The sequence below is a fragment of the Setaria italica genome, chromosome II (assembly GCF_000263155.2).
Source record: "Setaria italica strain Yugu1 chromosome II, Setaria_italica_v2.0, whole genome shotgun sequence".
Taxonomy (NCBI): Eukaryota; Viridiplantae; Streptophyta; class Magnoliopsida; order Poales; family Poaceae; genus Setaria; species Setaria italica.
In genome coordinates this window covers 1,278,939-1,294,520 of record NC_028451.1, presented here as the reverse complement: position 1 = coordinate 1,294,520, position 15,582 = coordinate 1,278,939, and the positions used below count along the sequence as shown (strand labels likewise).

At 47.7% G+C, this 15,582-nt stretch overlaps 2 protein-coding genes across 3 annotated transcripts; both read right to left on the bottom strand.

Annotated features, from left to right (window-relative positions):
- Nucleotides 1-2,230: 2,230 nt before the first annotated feature.
- Nucleotides 2,231-4,518, bottom strand: LOC101764678. The gene has a single exon (XM_012843523.2). It carries the CDS (start codon nucleotides 4,164-4,166, stop codon nucleotides 2,766-2,768), a length of 1,401 nt encoding a protein of 466 aa, XP_012698977.1. The 5' UTR covers nucleotides 4,167-4,518; the 3' UTR covers nucleotides 2,231-2,765.
- Nucleotides 4,519-11,846: 7,328 nt separating this feature from the next.
- Nucleotides 11,847-14,381, bottom strand: LOC105913852. Of its 2 annotated transcripts, none has more exons than XM_022824115.1 (2): nucleotides 13,476-14,381; nucleotides 11,847-13,411 (listed from the first exon to the last, which is right to left on the bottom strand). In XM_022824115.1, the coding sequence occupies exon 2, from the start codon at nucleotides 13,386-13,388 to the stop codon at nucleotides 12,132-12,134; it is 1,257 nt and encodes a 418-aa protein (XP_022679850.1). In that variant the 5' UTR covers nucleotides 13,389-13,411; nucleotides 13,476-14,381; the 3' UTR covers nucleotides 11,847-12,131. The 2 variants fall into 2 exon arrangements, with proteins under 2 accessions (XP_022679850.1, XP_012699373.1); XM_012843919.2 differs by having other exon boundaries at nucleotides 13,542-14,381.
- Between the last annotated feature and the right edge of the window lie 1,201 nt (nucleotides 14,382-15,582).

Genomic DNA, 15,582 nt, shown 5'->3' with positions numbered 1-15,582 from the left:
AGAGCAAATAATGACTTGGTAGCATGCACAATCCGGTTCGGAAGGGTGGAATTCCTCACCTCCTGTTCTATCTGTTCCTTTTCTAGGATTCTATGCTTGCATTCGTGCGGTGTGTCATCACACTCCTGAGCAGCACGCTTCAGCTTCCCGCAACAAGGATCCATCGGTGATCTTCCACTTTTCTGATGTCTCAAGAGCAGCCTCCAGCCTAATGTGTGCCATCTCTAGCCTCTCCAAGTTTCTTCTCGCATTTGATTCCTCTTTCTCCTCATATTTTTGAACCAGACCAGATAGGATTTTGCTAACTGTCTCCTGGACAACTGCAGTACTGACAATCTCTGCCATTAGGGTTCAAGCACATGTAGTATTCCTTCCCTGTTGAGGAAATATAACAATATAAATGAGAGATTAGATATATGAACTATGGATAACAAGCAAGTTTTAGCTTAGCAGTTGCAATAACCTACCCTTGATTGAGTAGCATGGAGGTGGTCCTGTGTCTAGAGGGTAAAACTTACTGCAAGGAAAGATGGTAACTTAAGGAGAATGTTAGACAACTTCTATAGTGAAGAGCTGTTTGGACTTGTCTCTCCAAGGGACCTGGAAAAGTCTTGGCCACTTGTCACTGGCATTTTCTAATGGAATGAAGCCAATATACTAGTCATTGTCAATTTATTTCCATGACATAATAATAGTCTGACTGATGTCAAATTGATTCACTACATTTTTCCATGTCGTGTAATTTGGTTCGATGGGCTACTTTCTGTGAAATGGACCATGCTTGACTGTATCTGTATACGATGGATTATGAATGCACCGACAAGAACATAGATGGTGTTTGGTTTGCACACAGGTAACGATAACGGTATTGAAAATCAATTACAGGGGTTTTGGTGGTGGGATCATCGTTTACATGCTTTGTTTGGTAGCACAAAGGTGAGGGTAACGAAATGAAGCAAGCAAGAAAGGGGACTACGGAGGGGAGAAAACAGTTTTGAATAACCCGGTATCTGGTATCCAATTACGAGGGAAGTTGAACCAAACTGCTGTAACGTGATCTCATAACCCTCGGTGATCTATTTACGTTACATTCACTGAACCAAAACACTATCATAATGTCATCCAACTAAAACAAGGATTTGATCATTTAATCCCATATCTACAGTACAAAGTTTTTTTTTGCTTTACTGTCCTCACAGGCTAACTACATCACAGATCCATCCTACAGCCGTAATCACAACAACTGATGAGAGGTTACCCTACTCTAGTTGGAGATACTGTCAATGTAGAGCAGCAGGCAGAGGAGATGCAGAATACAACAGGCTGTGCCTGCGAATGCGCCATCGTAATTACCCCTTCCTCGAGATGGAGAATAGATCGACTGGAGCGTACCTCGATTAGGTGAATGCGCCTTCGTCTACACTATCGTAATTACCATTTCCTCGAGATGGAGAATAGATCGACTGGAGCGTACCTCGAGTAGCGGCTCAGACAGAGGCTGCGGTGGTCGGAGCCCGCGGCGTCGGGGTGCCACGCCAGGGGCCTATGGCTATCGACTTTATTGACTCGTGGAGACCGGACCACACCACGCACCGGAGAGCATCGACGATTCGACGAAGCTTCATCGTCCTCCTCCAACCACCACTGACGGCTTTTGCAACTTCTTCAGTTCATCTCTGGCTCCAACTCGCCATGGCGGCAAAGAGGAAACCAACTGAGTTGAGTTCATAAGGGTCTGCTGATAGAGGAACAAAACGCATCCAATTTGCCATGCGAGAAGAAGCAATCGAGATTCTCCGGTCGGATCGAAACCAACACCGGAGCTCGCCGGACGCCGGCGAAGCAGCGCCGCGGGAGGGATCACGGCTTGACGAGAGAGGAGCTCTGTTCGCTTGGCTAGAGCCCGTATCGGGTGTATTCATGAGTTGTGACCGTGGGATGCGGTGACGTTCCACGCGCTGATGGCTGATGCGGTGAGACGCGATGCAGGAAGCGCGGCGAAGGTGAGGCGCCGGAACTTGAGGTTGGGCGTAACTTGTTGCTCTCCTCTGCTTCAGAGGGTGAAGTGAGCCATTACAAATGCCTAACTGAGTCAGAGTCTGCAGACAGTGGATCAACCAGTTGGATGTTCTCTGGTCTTTAACAATGAACAATCAATGAATTAAAACATTTACCACTCCAACATTAGTACTTGTAAAAGTCTAAATGAATGATGTGCAGTAAGTCTCAATTTATCTGAAAGTCTCCCATTATCTTAAAGTATAACAGTGTATATATATAGTAATACCCATCATATAATCAACTGGTGAGAGAACCAACGCCGTATCAAATACACATTGAATACCCTCAAAACAGTTAGTGTTGCACTAACATGAATTCCTAATGTACAACAGACTTGTTAATTAAGACCAACATGAAACAAATATTCGGCATGTAACTCTACAACCATGATGCTGTATCTTTGCTCTGATTGCCCCTGTATTTGAACCCTTGGACACGTATTTGTGCTCTGGTAGCACCTCTACTATGATGCTTTTGCGGTGCTCATATCAATTATGAATATGAACTCCAATATTTTCTTCTGTTCCTTCCTTGTTTCTCTTATTGATCTATGTTACATGATTTAGAGTTTCAGGTGTAGCTGTGGTGCTATAACTTTCCCATTCTTTCTTCGTTCTGCAGCCAGTTCTTGAACGCACTTATTAGGTGAATGGGCACGTGTGCACGCCATAAGTCGAACAAGTGAGAGATCATACATTTTCGACTCATAGCTCCTCATCATGTCCTTGCAACAGCTTTCTTTTCTTCCTAGTTCCCCCAAAAGTTTTCTGTGTGCTCATGCTTTCCCTCTCAACCTGAATAAGTGCAGAGCTATGTTTAGATTTCCAAATCATTTTGTAAATTGTTGCTTCAGTATTCTGGCGGAAATAATCAATTGACGTTGGCAGCGTCATCTCCAGTTGTTCCAAGGTGACATCTGCTTGCAAGCAATGTTGATCCTCACCGACTATCGCCACTATTTCAGAGAATCTATTTCCAGGTAGCATGCCTTCTGAAGAGCGATGGGGTGTAAAGTAAATTCCAGCTTTCAGATAGCTAGAATCCTGCAGAGAAATTCTACCTTCAATCGGCAAATTCCTCTGCTTGTTGTACAGAGACAATGAGACCTGACACTGCAAATTCACTTCAGTTACTGGCTCCAAGAAATCATCTATAGGTCCTACCATGTCTGGATTGCAAATACGTCGAAGCTCATGCCGATTATGCTTCTTGCAACATAATGGTTTTGGGCGAATCCATTGAGATGCATGGTTTTGAAGACGAAACCGATCTTTCTGGTTGGAATGAACAGATGGCATCCATGTCAAGCATTGAGTTGGTAGTTGAGAAAGCTCTTTCATAATATTTTCAACTGTACACTTGAAAGGAGGAGCAAACAACTGCAAGCATTGAATTGCGGTACCAACTATGTCTGTACTCTCTGAAATCTGTAATAGTATACTAAAGTAGATATTGCCCACTGACAGAGAATCATCTGTCTGGATAAAAATCAGGTGAGCCTCTGTTCCGTGCTCTGCGGAACCAAAGGGTTCCAACCATAGTTGAGAGGAAGGGTGCTGGTTTCCCCCAACGATTTTGTGTTGTAGTTCCTTGCCTGCAAAAAGGTTATTGACAAGGGAGTAGAATGATATGTGCCTGCGTGGTGTGCCACCAAGATCTACAAATCTCAGAAACTCGGTAGCACCATCTGCAAACCACTCAAACCTTTGAACAGCGGATCTCATCAGCTTGTTGTTGTCACAGCTAATGATGGAGGAGACAAATGATTTGGTAGCATGCGCAATCCGGCTTGGAAAGGAGGAATTCCTTACCCGTTGTTCCATCTGCTCGTCTTCTAGGATCCTCTGCTTGCATTTGTGGAGCATGTCATCGCATTCTTGAGCAGCATGCTTCAGCTTCCTACGCCAACGCAGCAAGGATGCGTCAGTGATCTGCCACTTACCAGATATCTCAAGAGCAACCTCAAGCCTGGTGTGTGCCATCTCTAGCCTCTCCAAGTTTCTGTTGGCATCTGATTCGTCTATCTCCTCGTATTTTTTAACCAGACCAGATAGAACTTGGTTAACTGTCTCCTGGACAACAGCAGAACTGACAATATCCTCCATTAGGACTCAAGCTTCTTTATCTCTTCCCTGTTCAGGAAATAAACATATAAAAACATAGTACATGAGAGGTTAGATATATGTACTTTGAATAACAAGCAAAGATTTAGCTTAGCAGCTGTAAGAACCTATCTTGGATTGAATGGTACGGATCTGGTTGGCAGCTATCGAGTATTTCTTGGACGGTAGAAGAAGATAGGTTGAAGACTTTGGCTGCCAAAACAAGAACATAACTAAGATGAGAACTTAAGAAGAAGATAGTTGGGTCAAAGACTTTGGTACAGAAATTGTCAAAAGGGAGGACTCCCATCGAGTGGGGTGTGAACAATCCAAATTGGTCATCACAATGTGAAAATGTTGATTTCAGAAGGATATTGTTTGGCTTAAAAAGCAACAGTGTTAGTGTCGACTTCTCTGTGTATTCGAATATGATAGTGTAGAGAATAAGATGGGGAAACACCACACACCATAATGAGGGGGATTGACCTCTATATATATGGCCAATATGGCTTGGAGTACAAGGAATACATCAAGTGTACATAGAAAGAATAAATACTTCCTATTATACACAAATACTTCCTAATACCCGCCCGCAGTCGCAGCGGGAGGATCACGGATGCAAAGACTGGACCTAAACTCAGTAAACAAAGGAGTCGGCAGGCCCTTCATCATGATGTCCGCGAACTGGTGAGAGGACGGCACATGGAGGACCCGGACCTCACCTAATGCCACCTTCTCACGGATGAAGTGAATATCAATCTTGATGTACTTCGTGCACTGATGATGCACCGGGTTGGCTATCATATAGACATCACTCACATTGTCACAATAGACAACAGTGGCCGAAGCAAGCGGGACATGAAGCTCCTGAAGAAGTTTGTGAAGCCAACAACACTCTACCACAGCATGGGCCACAGCCCAGTACTCCGTCTCAACACTGGAGCGAGACACCGTGGTCTGGCGCTTGGAGGACCAAAACACCAGATTGTCGCCGAGGTAGACGCAGAAGCCGGAGGTGGAGCGTCGATAGTCCGAACAGCCAGCCCAGCCGGCGTCGGAGTAGGGAGTCAGAGACTGAACTAGGCCGGTGCCGATGTGAAGCCCGGAGGAGAGCGAGCCCTTCACATAGCGCAGGATGCGCTTGATCAGGGCTAGGTGGGGCTCACGTAGGTCATGCATGAATAGGCATACCTGTTGAACCGCGTTCACCAAGTCAGGTTGAGTAAGGATGAGGTACCGAAGAGCCCCAGCGAGACTCCGATACTCAGAGCCATCCTGGAGCTTGGCACCATCATGTGCTGAGAGCTTGGCATGAGTGTCAATGGGAGTCACTGTAAAGTGACACTCAGCCATGCCAGCATGCTGAAGAAGATCCAAGGCATACTGTCACTAGGACAGTAACAGACCCTGGGAGGAACGCATGACGAAGATGCCGAGGAAGTGGTGCAGGTCGCCAAGATCCATCATGGTGAACTTGGAATGAAGACACCCCATGATATGCCGGAGGAGAGTCGAGGACAAGGTGGTGAGCACGATGTCGTCGACGTAGAGCAGTAGGTAGGTGATGCTCGGCCCCTCTTTGTCTGTCGAAGGTGGAGGCGACGAAGTCGAGCTGTCGAAGGAAGGAGGCGAACCGCTGGTACCATGCCCTCGGGGTCCGCTTTAGTCCATATAAGGACTTCTGCAGGAGACAAACATGATCTGGGGCAGCAGCGTCGATGAAGCCTCGAGGTTGCTGGTAGTAGACAGTCTCCGTGAGGTGGTCGTGAAGAAATGTATTCTTCACGTCCAGCTGGTGGATCGGCCAAGTGCGAGAAGAGGCGATGATGAGGACGGTCTGTATGGTTGCCGGTTTGACAACCGGACTAAAGGTCTCGTCGTAGTCGATGCTGTGCTGCTGGGAGAAGCCACGAACCACCCAACGCGCCTTGTGCTGGGTGAGGGACCCATTGGCGTGGAACTTATGCTGGAAGATCCACTTGCCTAGCACGACATTGGCATCGGGCGGCCGCGGGACGAGGCGCCAGGTGTCGTTGTCGAGGAGGGCCTGAAAGTCGTCGACCATGGCAGCACGCTAGTTGGCGTCAGCCAACGAGCAGCCGGAATCAGAGAGGGTGAAGGAGCCATGGCCGTCAAGCCCCGGTAGTGCACTCGCTAGATCTCCCCAGTCACAGACCAAGTGGCAGGGCATGGTGGAGCAGGAGGTGGTGATGAGTTAGGCGCAAGCGGTGCCAGAGCTGCAGGCGCTAGGGGCCTGGTGCTAGGGTCGCGGGCGTCGGGGGTGCAGGCGACGCAGGAAGCGCCGGGGCGGGCGCTGGGGCCGCGGACACAGCGGGCGCCGGGGGTGCCAAAGGCGTAGGGGGCCGCAGGTTGTAGTGATGAGGCAGGGGTGCCACCAGTAGGCCGGGGGGAGCCAGGCAAGAGGGAGCTAGCTTGGGCCCCCGAGGAAGGAAGCAGCGGCGGCGCTCGAGGGGGCCGCACCTGCGGACCTGCTAGTGGGTCCGACGGGCAAGGAAGTGGGTGGCGTCCCACCTGCCGAAGGAGCCTGGTACACGGCCGGTCTGCGTACCAGTATGGCAGGGTCGTCTTTAGTGATCTCCTACAAAACAAGTGGTGAGGACCACGGCTGCTCAACGTTCGAGGATGGAGCGACCGAGGTGGGAGCAGGAGCAACGGAGGGACTCGACAAAAGGAAGTCGAGTTGTGACGGGGGGTAGGGTGGGGTGGGAGGAGAAGGGAAAAACACTCTCGTCAAAGACAACATGGCGAGATATAATGACTCGACGGGTGGACAAGTCAAGGCAACAGTACCCCTTGTGAGATGAGGGATAAGCAAGGAAGACACAGGCTGTGGAACGAGGAGCAAGTTTATGGCGTGCCGTTGCTAAAAGGTTAGAATAGCAAAGACAACCGAATACACGCAACTAAGAGTACTCGGGAGGTTAGGAATAGAGGAGGTAGTAGGGAATATCATTCTGGACGGCAGAGCAGGGACGCCTGTTCAGAAGATAGGTGGCGGTGACGAGCGCCTCGACCCGGTATGTTGCAGCCATGGAGGAGTTAATGAGCAAGGTGCGAGTCACGTTGTTAAGGGTGCGGGGGGAGATGTATATGGACACGAGAGGCGCAGGTGGATACCCTGAGAAGTCAAAAAATATGTAAGAGTCTTATTGACAAACTCGATCCTGTTGTCAGTTTGGATGCTTCGAACAGGAAGACTAAACTGTGTGTGAGCATAGGCGCAAAAATCAGTGATGTGCGAGGCAACTTCAGACTTGTGAGCTAGAGGAAACATCCAACAAAAATGCGAGAAATCGTCCAAAATGACTAGGTAGTAGCGATAACCAGAAACGCTAGCTACAGGAGAAGTCCAAACATCACAATGAACTATCTCAAAAGGAGCAGAACTGCGAGAGCTAGAATGTGAGAAAGGTAGCTGCACATATTTCCCTAATTGACATGAATGACATAGAGTATGACTATCTTCATTACAAGCAATAGATGATTTCTGTCTAAGTGTGGCGATGGTGGCAGGAGCAAGATGACCAAGACGGAGATGCCACAAACTGGAGGAGATGGCGAGGTCGACGTGGGGCGCTGCAAAGTTGGCTGCTGGAGGCATGGTGTAAAGATCACCAGCGCTATTGCAGCGAAGAATCACGCGTCTGGGCGGAAAATCCTTAACAGAAAAACCAAAGGCGTCAAACTCTATGGTGAAGTTATGGTCCTTAGTAAACTGACGAACATAAATCAAATTAAGAATTAGAGAAAGAACAACATGGACATTGTCAAGATGAAAGTGGGAGGTCGAGGTGGAGTTGCCACGTCATGTGACGGGAAGGGTTTGACCGTTATTGACAGTAATGGAGGAGTGAGAGGGAGGGATACGGGAAAAAAGAATACCATCTGAGGATGACATGTGGCCGGAGGCACCGGAGTTGACCACCTAGCCGCCGTTCTGCAGCGCCATCTGGTTCAATGCAGCAACCGGACCCGCCTGGTCCCAGGTTGGTGCTGGGGGGGTGCCTGAACAGGAGCATAGGTGGGGTGGGCCTACGGGGGAGGGTTGAGGAGGCTGGGGGCGCCAGCCCCCACCGCCCGACAGGTACTGACCGCCGGCGTGCTGGTGGCCCGGAGCGCCGTAGGAGCCGGCCCCTGGACTGAAATAGAACCACGGGTTGGTGGGCTGTGGGGGCCTGCCGCCATAAGGGCCGCCACCAGGGGGCGCCTGGAAGCTGCCGCCGCCCTTCTTCTACCACTTCTTGCCATCATTATCACCGCCGCCGCTGCCATGGCCACTGCCAGTCTGGACAGAGCCAGACGGCGGGTGACACCCGCCCGTGTAGCCGGAGGATGAAGACGATGAGGAGGTCTCGGCGAGGAGGGTGGTGGAGTTGGAGATCTTCTCCTCAGTGGCGAGGCGAAGCTCCTTCAAGGCAAGCATGTCACGCTCCTGGGCGAAGGATGGGAAGCCGGCGGTGGAGTTGGCGATGTCATCGGCAGTGTTGGAGAAGTGCGGGTTGAGGCCACGGAGGAGATTCAGGACAAGCTGGGAGTCTTGAACGGGATGGCTGACATCGCAGAGAACGTCGGTGAGGGTCTTCATGTGCTAGTAGTACTCAGTGATGGAGGAGTCGCCCTACATCATGGAGTGGAAGTCATGGCTGAGGAAGATCGCCCGGGACTGCTTGTTGGCGCGGAAGAGTCCCTCGATGGCGAGCCAAAGATCTCGAGCAGTCTGGTTGTTGTCAGTCATAGAGAGGTCGAGGATGGAGTCATCAATGAATCCGAAGAACCTAGAGCGGACCTAGCAATCCGCTTGATCCCAATCGGGATCCTGGGGACGAGGTGCCACCGTGCCGTCGATGTGCGACTTGAGGCCAAACTTGCCGCACATAGACTTGAAGAAGGACGCCCACTTGGAGTAGGCGGAGGACTTCATTGTCAACATCATGGGGATGTGAGACTTGACGGAGACGGTGGTGTAGGGGTGGTCGGCGGGCGGCGGCATCGGGTACAGGATGAAGCTGCCGCCGCCGTTTTCGAGCACGCCACCAGGAGGGGAACCACCACCGGCACTAGGAGGCAGCACAGGGGCGCCACCGCCGGCAGCAGGGGGCGGGCCAAGAGGCGGCAAAAGGACGCCAGAGCTGGCAGTGGGGGCAGTGGCATCGCCAGCAGGAGGAGGATCACCGCCGGACAGGGAGGAGTCAGCGGAGGAGCGGGTGGCCATGGCGCGCGGCAGGAGGTGGGCGCGCACAGCAGTAGATGCAGCGGAGAGGGTGGCGGTGGCGCGGTAGAAAGAGCGCTGCCAGCAGGGTTGCGCGAGGAGGCACGAGGGAAGGAGAGAGAGGTCCATGATCTAATCTCGTGATACCATGTAGAGAATAAGATGAGGAAACACCACACACCCTAATGAGGGGGTCACCTCTATATATATGGTCAATATGGCTTGGAGTACAAGGAATACATCAAGTGTATATGGAAAGAATAAATACTTCCTATTATACACAAATACTTCCTAATAGATAGGCCAACAGGTATATTGTGGAGAAGAGTCAAAGCGAGGTGTGTCCAAGTCACGTGATAATTCAAATGGAGATTGTTGTGATATACTCCTCCGTTTTGAACTATAGGTCGTTTTGACTTTTCTAAATTCATACTATTTACTATGTATCTAGACATAAGCATATATGTAGGTGCATAGCTAAAACTATGTACCTAGAAAAGTCAAGAAACCTATAAATTGGGACAGATGGAGTAGCTAGCAATGACAGGAAGGAAAGTGAAACACAGCTTAAATATCTCAGCTACGCTGCAATGGGACAAGGAACTTGGAAAAATCTTGGCGAATTTCTAGTAGAACGAAGCCAATATAAATGAGAACATTAGGAGATGATAGTGATGTCCAATACTTTTGAGGTGGGAAACAAGGTAGACAAGTCCTATAGTGAGGGGTGTGCTGGAAGTTAGTTAAGAAGGTTTGCATAAGTCAACGATGAGAGTCTCCCTTTTGTGGAGAAAATTGGAAGAGGTGCACTCAAGTCGTGTGAAAATGTAGAATGGTGTGATAGCTGACAACGACAAAGAAAGAAGTGTTTCAAAAAAATTACAGCCACTCGGGCAAGTCCTCCTTCTCCATGACCCCACGCTTACTTCCTCCGTTCTGTAAAGAGTATCGTTTGTCCTAAGTCAAATTATTTTAAGTTTGACCAATTTGACAATAAATAGTATTAATATTTATAACACTAAATAGTATGCTATGAAAATATATTTTATAACAAATCTAATGAAGCTTGTTAAACAGCCTCCAACTTGATGTGTGCCATCTCTAGCCTCTGCAAGTTTTCGTTTGCATTTAGTTTATCTTTCCCATTGTACCTCTGAACCAGACTGGATAGAACTTAACAAACTGTCTCCTGGATAACTGCAGAACTGACTGCCTCTGCCATTAGGATGGTTCAAGCACTTGTAGCATCCCTTCCCTGCTCAGGAAATGAAATATATACCAGTATACATGGGATACCGGATACATGTATGAATTTGTTGCAGTACTACTGTATAAAAATTATCGCAGGACAGTGAATTGAATAGTAAAAAGAAATTGTAAATCAAAATCATATATAGGTGCTTACCGGCTGTAAGAAACTACCCTTGATCGAATCTCATGGAAGTGTTTACCAGCTATCTTTGGAGGGTAATGTTGTGAAGTAATTAAGATGGAAACTAAGAAGAAAGTGATATGAAGTTTGCAGAGAAGAAGGTAGTAGGCAATTAATCAATAGCAGGGTGATTTCAAGAGCAAGATAAGAAAATGATACTGAGGGTGGGGATAAATTGGCATATACATGGGGAATTTTTTTGACTAAATGAGTATTATATTTTGACTTGACTTTGTTTCCAAAATGTGTATTGACTTCAGAGCAAAGTGACAATCTGCAATTCAGTACGTGTTTGCACATAATTGGCCAGTATGTATAAAGCTGTCATCATTTGAGGGTGGTTGGATAACTTCCAAGACCCGGTGAACAAAGCATAATGCGACATATCTAATTTGCACGCCACTGAACAAGAAATTCAACAATGTCTTCTTCTTTGAAAGCAGGTTCCAGATGAATGAACTGCCACTTGTCAATAACAGAAAATATTCCAACATTCCTAGTTTGCAGGAATAATTTTCATCCCATGTTTATGATGCCAACTTAATGTTGCGAGGAAAGATGAAAACTTAAGAAGGAGAAGTGATGCCCAAGATTAGAGAGGAAAAAGAAGAAAACAAGGTCACTAATAGAAGAGTGAGGCATAGGGAGGAAAAACAGAACATTGATTATAGAAGGATTGCTTTTTTACTTCCAGTTGCCTCAAATCAGGAGGCGGGTGAGCAAGGAAATCAGCAACAACTCTAGGGTGAAACAAATATCTCAGTAATCGGCATGGACAAATTTCATGGCATCCTTGTGTAGTCAATGGTTTACAGTTCCCCTGTTCCAATTGTCCCTATTTTCACATATGTCTGATAGTATTTGTGTATGCTAGACTAAAAGCACAACTCTAGATCAGTTATCCCAACTAAAGCAAGGATTGATCGGTCCCACAAGCTCCCTGTTCCACTCAACTGGAGAAGCAAAAATATAAAACTCTTCTTCTTCTTCTTCTTCTTCTTCAAAAAATGTGCAAAGCACATGCGTCAAAATTCAGCTTCATTATAAATGAGAAAATAAAATTACAGTTGTTACATGACCAAAACCCCTGATACCAAACACAAAAAAGAAGATTTGTTTCAGTGGTAGTTAATGAAGTTACATATCAAAGAGGAAAATGCTACTTGCTCAGTACATGATTGAACCTAAACACCATCTTATACATAGGCTAAGCATGAGTTCCTGCACTTTCATGCCTCTAACTTCGACCGCCTTCTCTTTGCAGCTCGCTGGGTCTCAAATCCAGAGTCGACTTTTGATGCACTTGCTATTTCAGTTCCTGATTTTTGCACGATGAATAGGCAGCGCCGTGTCCTGGATTCCAACCCATTCTATAATCCATCAGATCAGGTTGACAAATGTAACGGTTGATTGCATTTCTTCGTACCATCTTATCCATTTGCTGTAGGCTATCATTTATATGTTCTGCCTTCCCTCCGATTATCTCAACTGAAGTTCTCCCTTGCATGCATTCTTGGAACAGGTGAGGCGCGAAGCCCACTTCCAGCTTCAGAGGCGGCCAGTGACCCACGAGGTTTCTTGCAGTTGCATTAGCTGTGTTATGCAGGCTGCTGCACTCAAAGGCTGAAACGTAGCATTTGATGTGTATCAGAATAACCTGCTCCGGGAATTTGCATGATAATTCTGATGGGATGTAGCTGGTAGGACACCCGTCTGGCTTGCAACATAGTGGATCCGGGCGCCAAAAGTGGGTGTCGTAGGAACACAAATCTTTTATGATGAAATATGAAGCAGCATGTGAGTGGGAAATGTCTTGCTGAGGCAGTTGGGTGAGTTCTCTCATTACTGCTTCAGCCACATCCTTCATCGAAGACGTAAATGACTGCAAGCATCTTATAGCAGTTCCGATAATGTCCGTGCTCTCTGACAATCGTAGCATCAGCATGAGAGAAAAACTTGTCATCGGTGTCTTCCGGTCTTCATAGCAAAATTCCAGCGTCGCCTCCACACCACGCCCTTCCACACACATGCTTTGTATGTGCAGACACCGGAGTATACTTCCTTGCACCATCTTGTACTCTAGAGTTTTGCCCTCTAGAAGTTGCCAGACAAGAGGGTTAGAGAACACACACCGCAGAGGTGAGCATCCTGACTCCACATCTCTGAGGAAACGGTTGGCGCACTCCGCAAACCACTCGTTTCTTCGAACATCTGAGTAGCTTATGTTGTCTTTGCAAAACCCAGTAAAATAGGAGGACACAGATGATTGTTCGAACTCTATCAAGTCCATTGTTTGCTGCTTGATGCACCTGTGTAGCAGATCTCCGCAGTCTTTGAAGGCACGCTCCAACAGCTTCCTGCGCCGTAGAAGGGACACGTCTGTGATTGGCATCCTTGCAGATCTCTCAAGTGCAAGCTCTAATTCGGTGTGCGCCATCTCAAGCCTCTCAATGTGATGCCCTGTGGATGCCGTCCTTTTGTCATGGTCACACTTGCTGAACAGGTAGGAGGTAATTCTGCTCACGGTCTCTTGCACAACAGCTGAACCCACCATGCCAGCCATGAGTGTTGCTTAGGAGAGGTCCCCTGTTCAGAAAACAAAGAGCGATCATGAGATGCAACATGTCAAATTAATTGATTGATCCCTCACCGACTTGCCAACTGAATGAGAGATGACAGCGATCAAGGAGGAGTGCACGGCAGTTGCTGCACATACCACGGTCATATCACCTATGGTGAAGATTTAGCTTAGCAGCTGTAAGAACCTATGTATCTAGACATAAGCGTATATAGAAAAGTCAAACAAAACCTATAAATTGGGACAGATGGAGTAGCTAGCAACGACAGGAAAGAAAGTGAAACACAACTTGAAAATATAGAAGAGAACATTAGGAGATGATAGTGATGCCCAAGACTTTTGAGGTGGGAAACGAGGTAGACAAGTCCTATAGTGAGGGGTGTGCTGGAAGTTAGTTAAGAAGGTTTACATAAGTCAACGATAAGAGTCTCCCCTTTGTGGAGAAAATTGGAAGAGGTGCACTCAAGTCGTGTGAAAATGTAGAATGGTGTGATAGGTGACAACAACAAAGAAAGAAATGTTTCAAAAAAATTACAATGTTTCAAAAAACGACAAAGGAAGAAAGTGAACACAGCTTGAAAATACTTCCTTCGTTGTACTACTATAGCATGTGTTTGGTTTTGGGACCAAGTGGAATGGGTTGGCTCTGTCCCAGTTTTCATGGTTGGGTCCGACCCATTTCATGTTTGGTTGATGGGTTGGGTTCGACCCAGTTTTTTGTTTGGTTGAAGGTGTTGGGAGGGATACCGTGGATGGCATTTTAACACCGTTTGCAACCATCCTCCTACCACCAGCACCATCTCCATCACGGTGCCTCCTCCAGCCACGCACGGGCCAAGCACCGTGGTGAGAAGGAACTGCCACCGAGTCCAATCGCCATCGTCATGCCACGCCGCCGCTGAGACTATGCGCCAGGTCCAATCCTCTCCTCTCCCTCTTCTTCCCGCTCGCACCTGCCGGCGCCACTGCTCTCACACGCCGGCCCACCACCGGCCAGTCTTCCTCCTCCTCCTTCATCCTCTCTCCCTCCTCCGGCCGCCCCCAACTCCCTCCCCCGCCACCCTCAACTTGCCCCGGTGGAGCTCGCCCGCCCGATGCTGGTCAGCGGACCCCAACGTTAGGCCGGCAAAGCTGCCTGCGTGGCGGCGCCCACCTGTCCGGGGCTGGGCTGCGGACTCATCCGCTGCCCCTGGCCCTTGGGAAGGAGGGGGGAGGTGACGAGCGAGGACTGCTGGCGCTCCATCGAGCTCCTCCAGTGATCGATTCGATGAGACATCGTCCCTCGAGCTTATCCGGTGGCCCCTGTTCAGAAAACAAAGAGGGATCATGAGATGCAGAGGTGATTAAATCATTTGAGAAAAAAATGAAGAATTCTGCATTATGTTAAATTAATTGATTGATCTCTCACCGACTTGCCAACTAAATAAGAGATGATGGTGATCAAAGAGGAATGCACGATCCATTGCTGTACATACCGCGGTCGAATCACAGATGGTGAAGATGAAAAGATTAATTGATTAAGAAGGTGATAGGTATAACTCGAAGACTTTGAGAGGTTGGAGGAGCACTAGTCAAGTAACCAACAGGGTTTTGATGGTGAGGGGTCGGGAGAAACTGGTCCCTATAACGGAAAATTTTCGGTGAAATTTCACAAATTTTGCACTTTTCCAAAGGGGAGTGAAAAAAATTCGATCAAAGAATTTTGGAAATTTTGAATTAAAGTGAAAGTATTTAGAAAGGATAAGGTCTAATAACACCTAGCAGCTTGAAGGCTTGAAGCGAAAAAGTCTTGGTCACTTGTCACTGGCAATTTCTAATGGAATCAGTCCAATATACGAGTTTTCATAAATTTATTTTCATAGCACACTAGTCTGACCGATATTTTGGACTCACTCACTATCATTTTTCTTGTGTCCCATTTTCTCGATGAAGTTGGTTCACGGACTGGCATTATCCGTACTTAGGATTCAAGCATCTGTAGCATCCTCTTCACTGCTCAGAAAAAGTACTAACCTATAACAGTATGAATGAGAAAAAGTACTAACCTATAACAGTATGAAGAGGAATTTCTTACCCGTTGTTCCATCTGCTCGTCTTCTAGAATCCTCTGCTTGCATTTGTGGAGCGTGTCATCGCATTCTTGAGCAGCATGCTTCAGCTTCCTACGCCAACGCAGTAA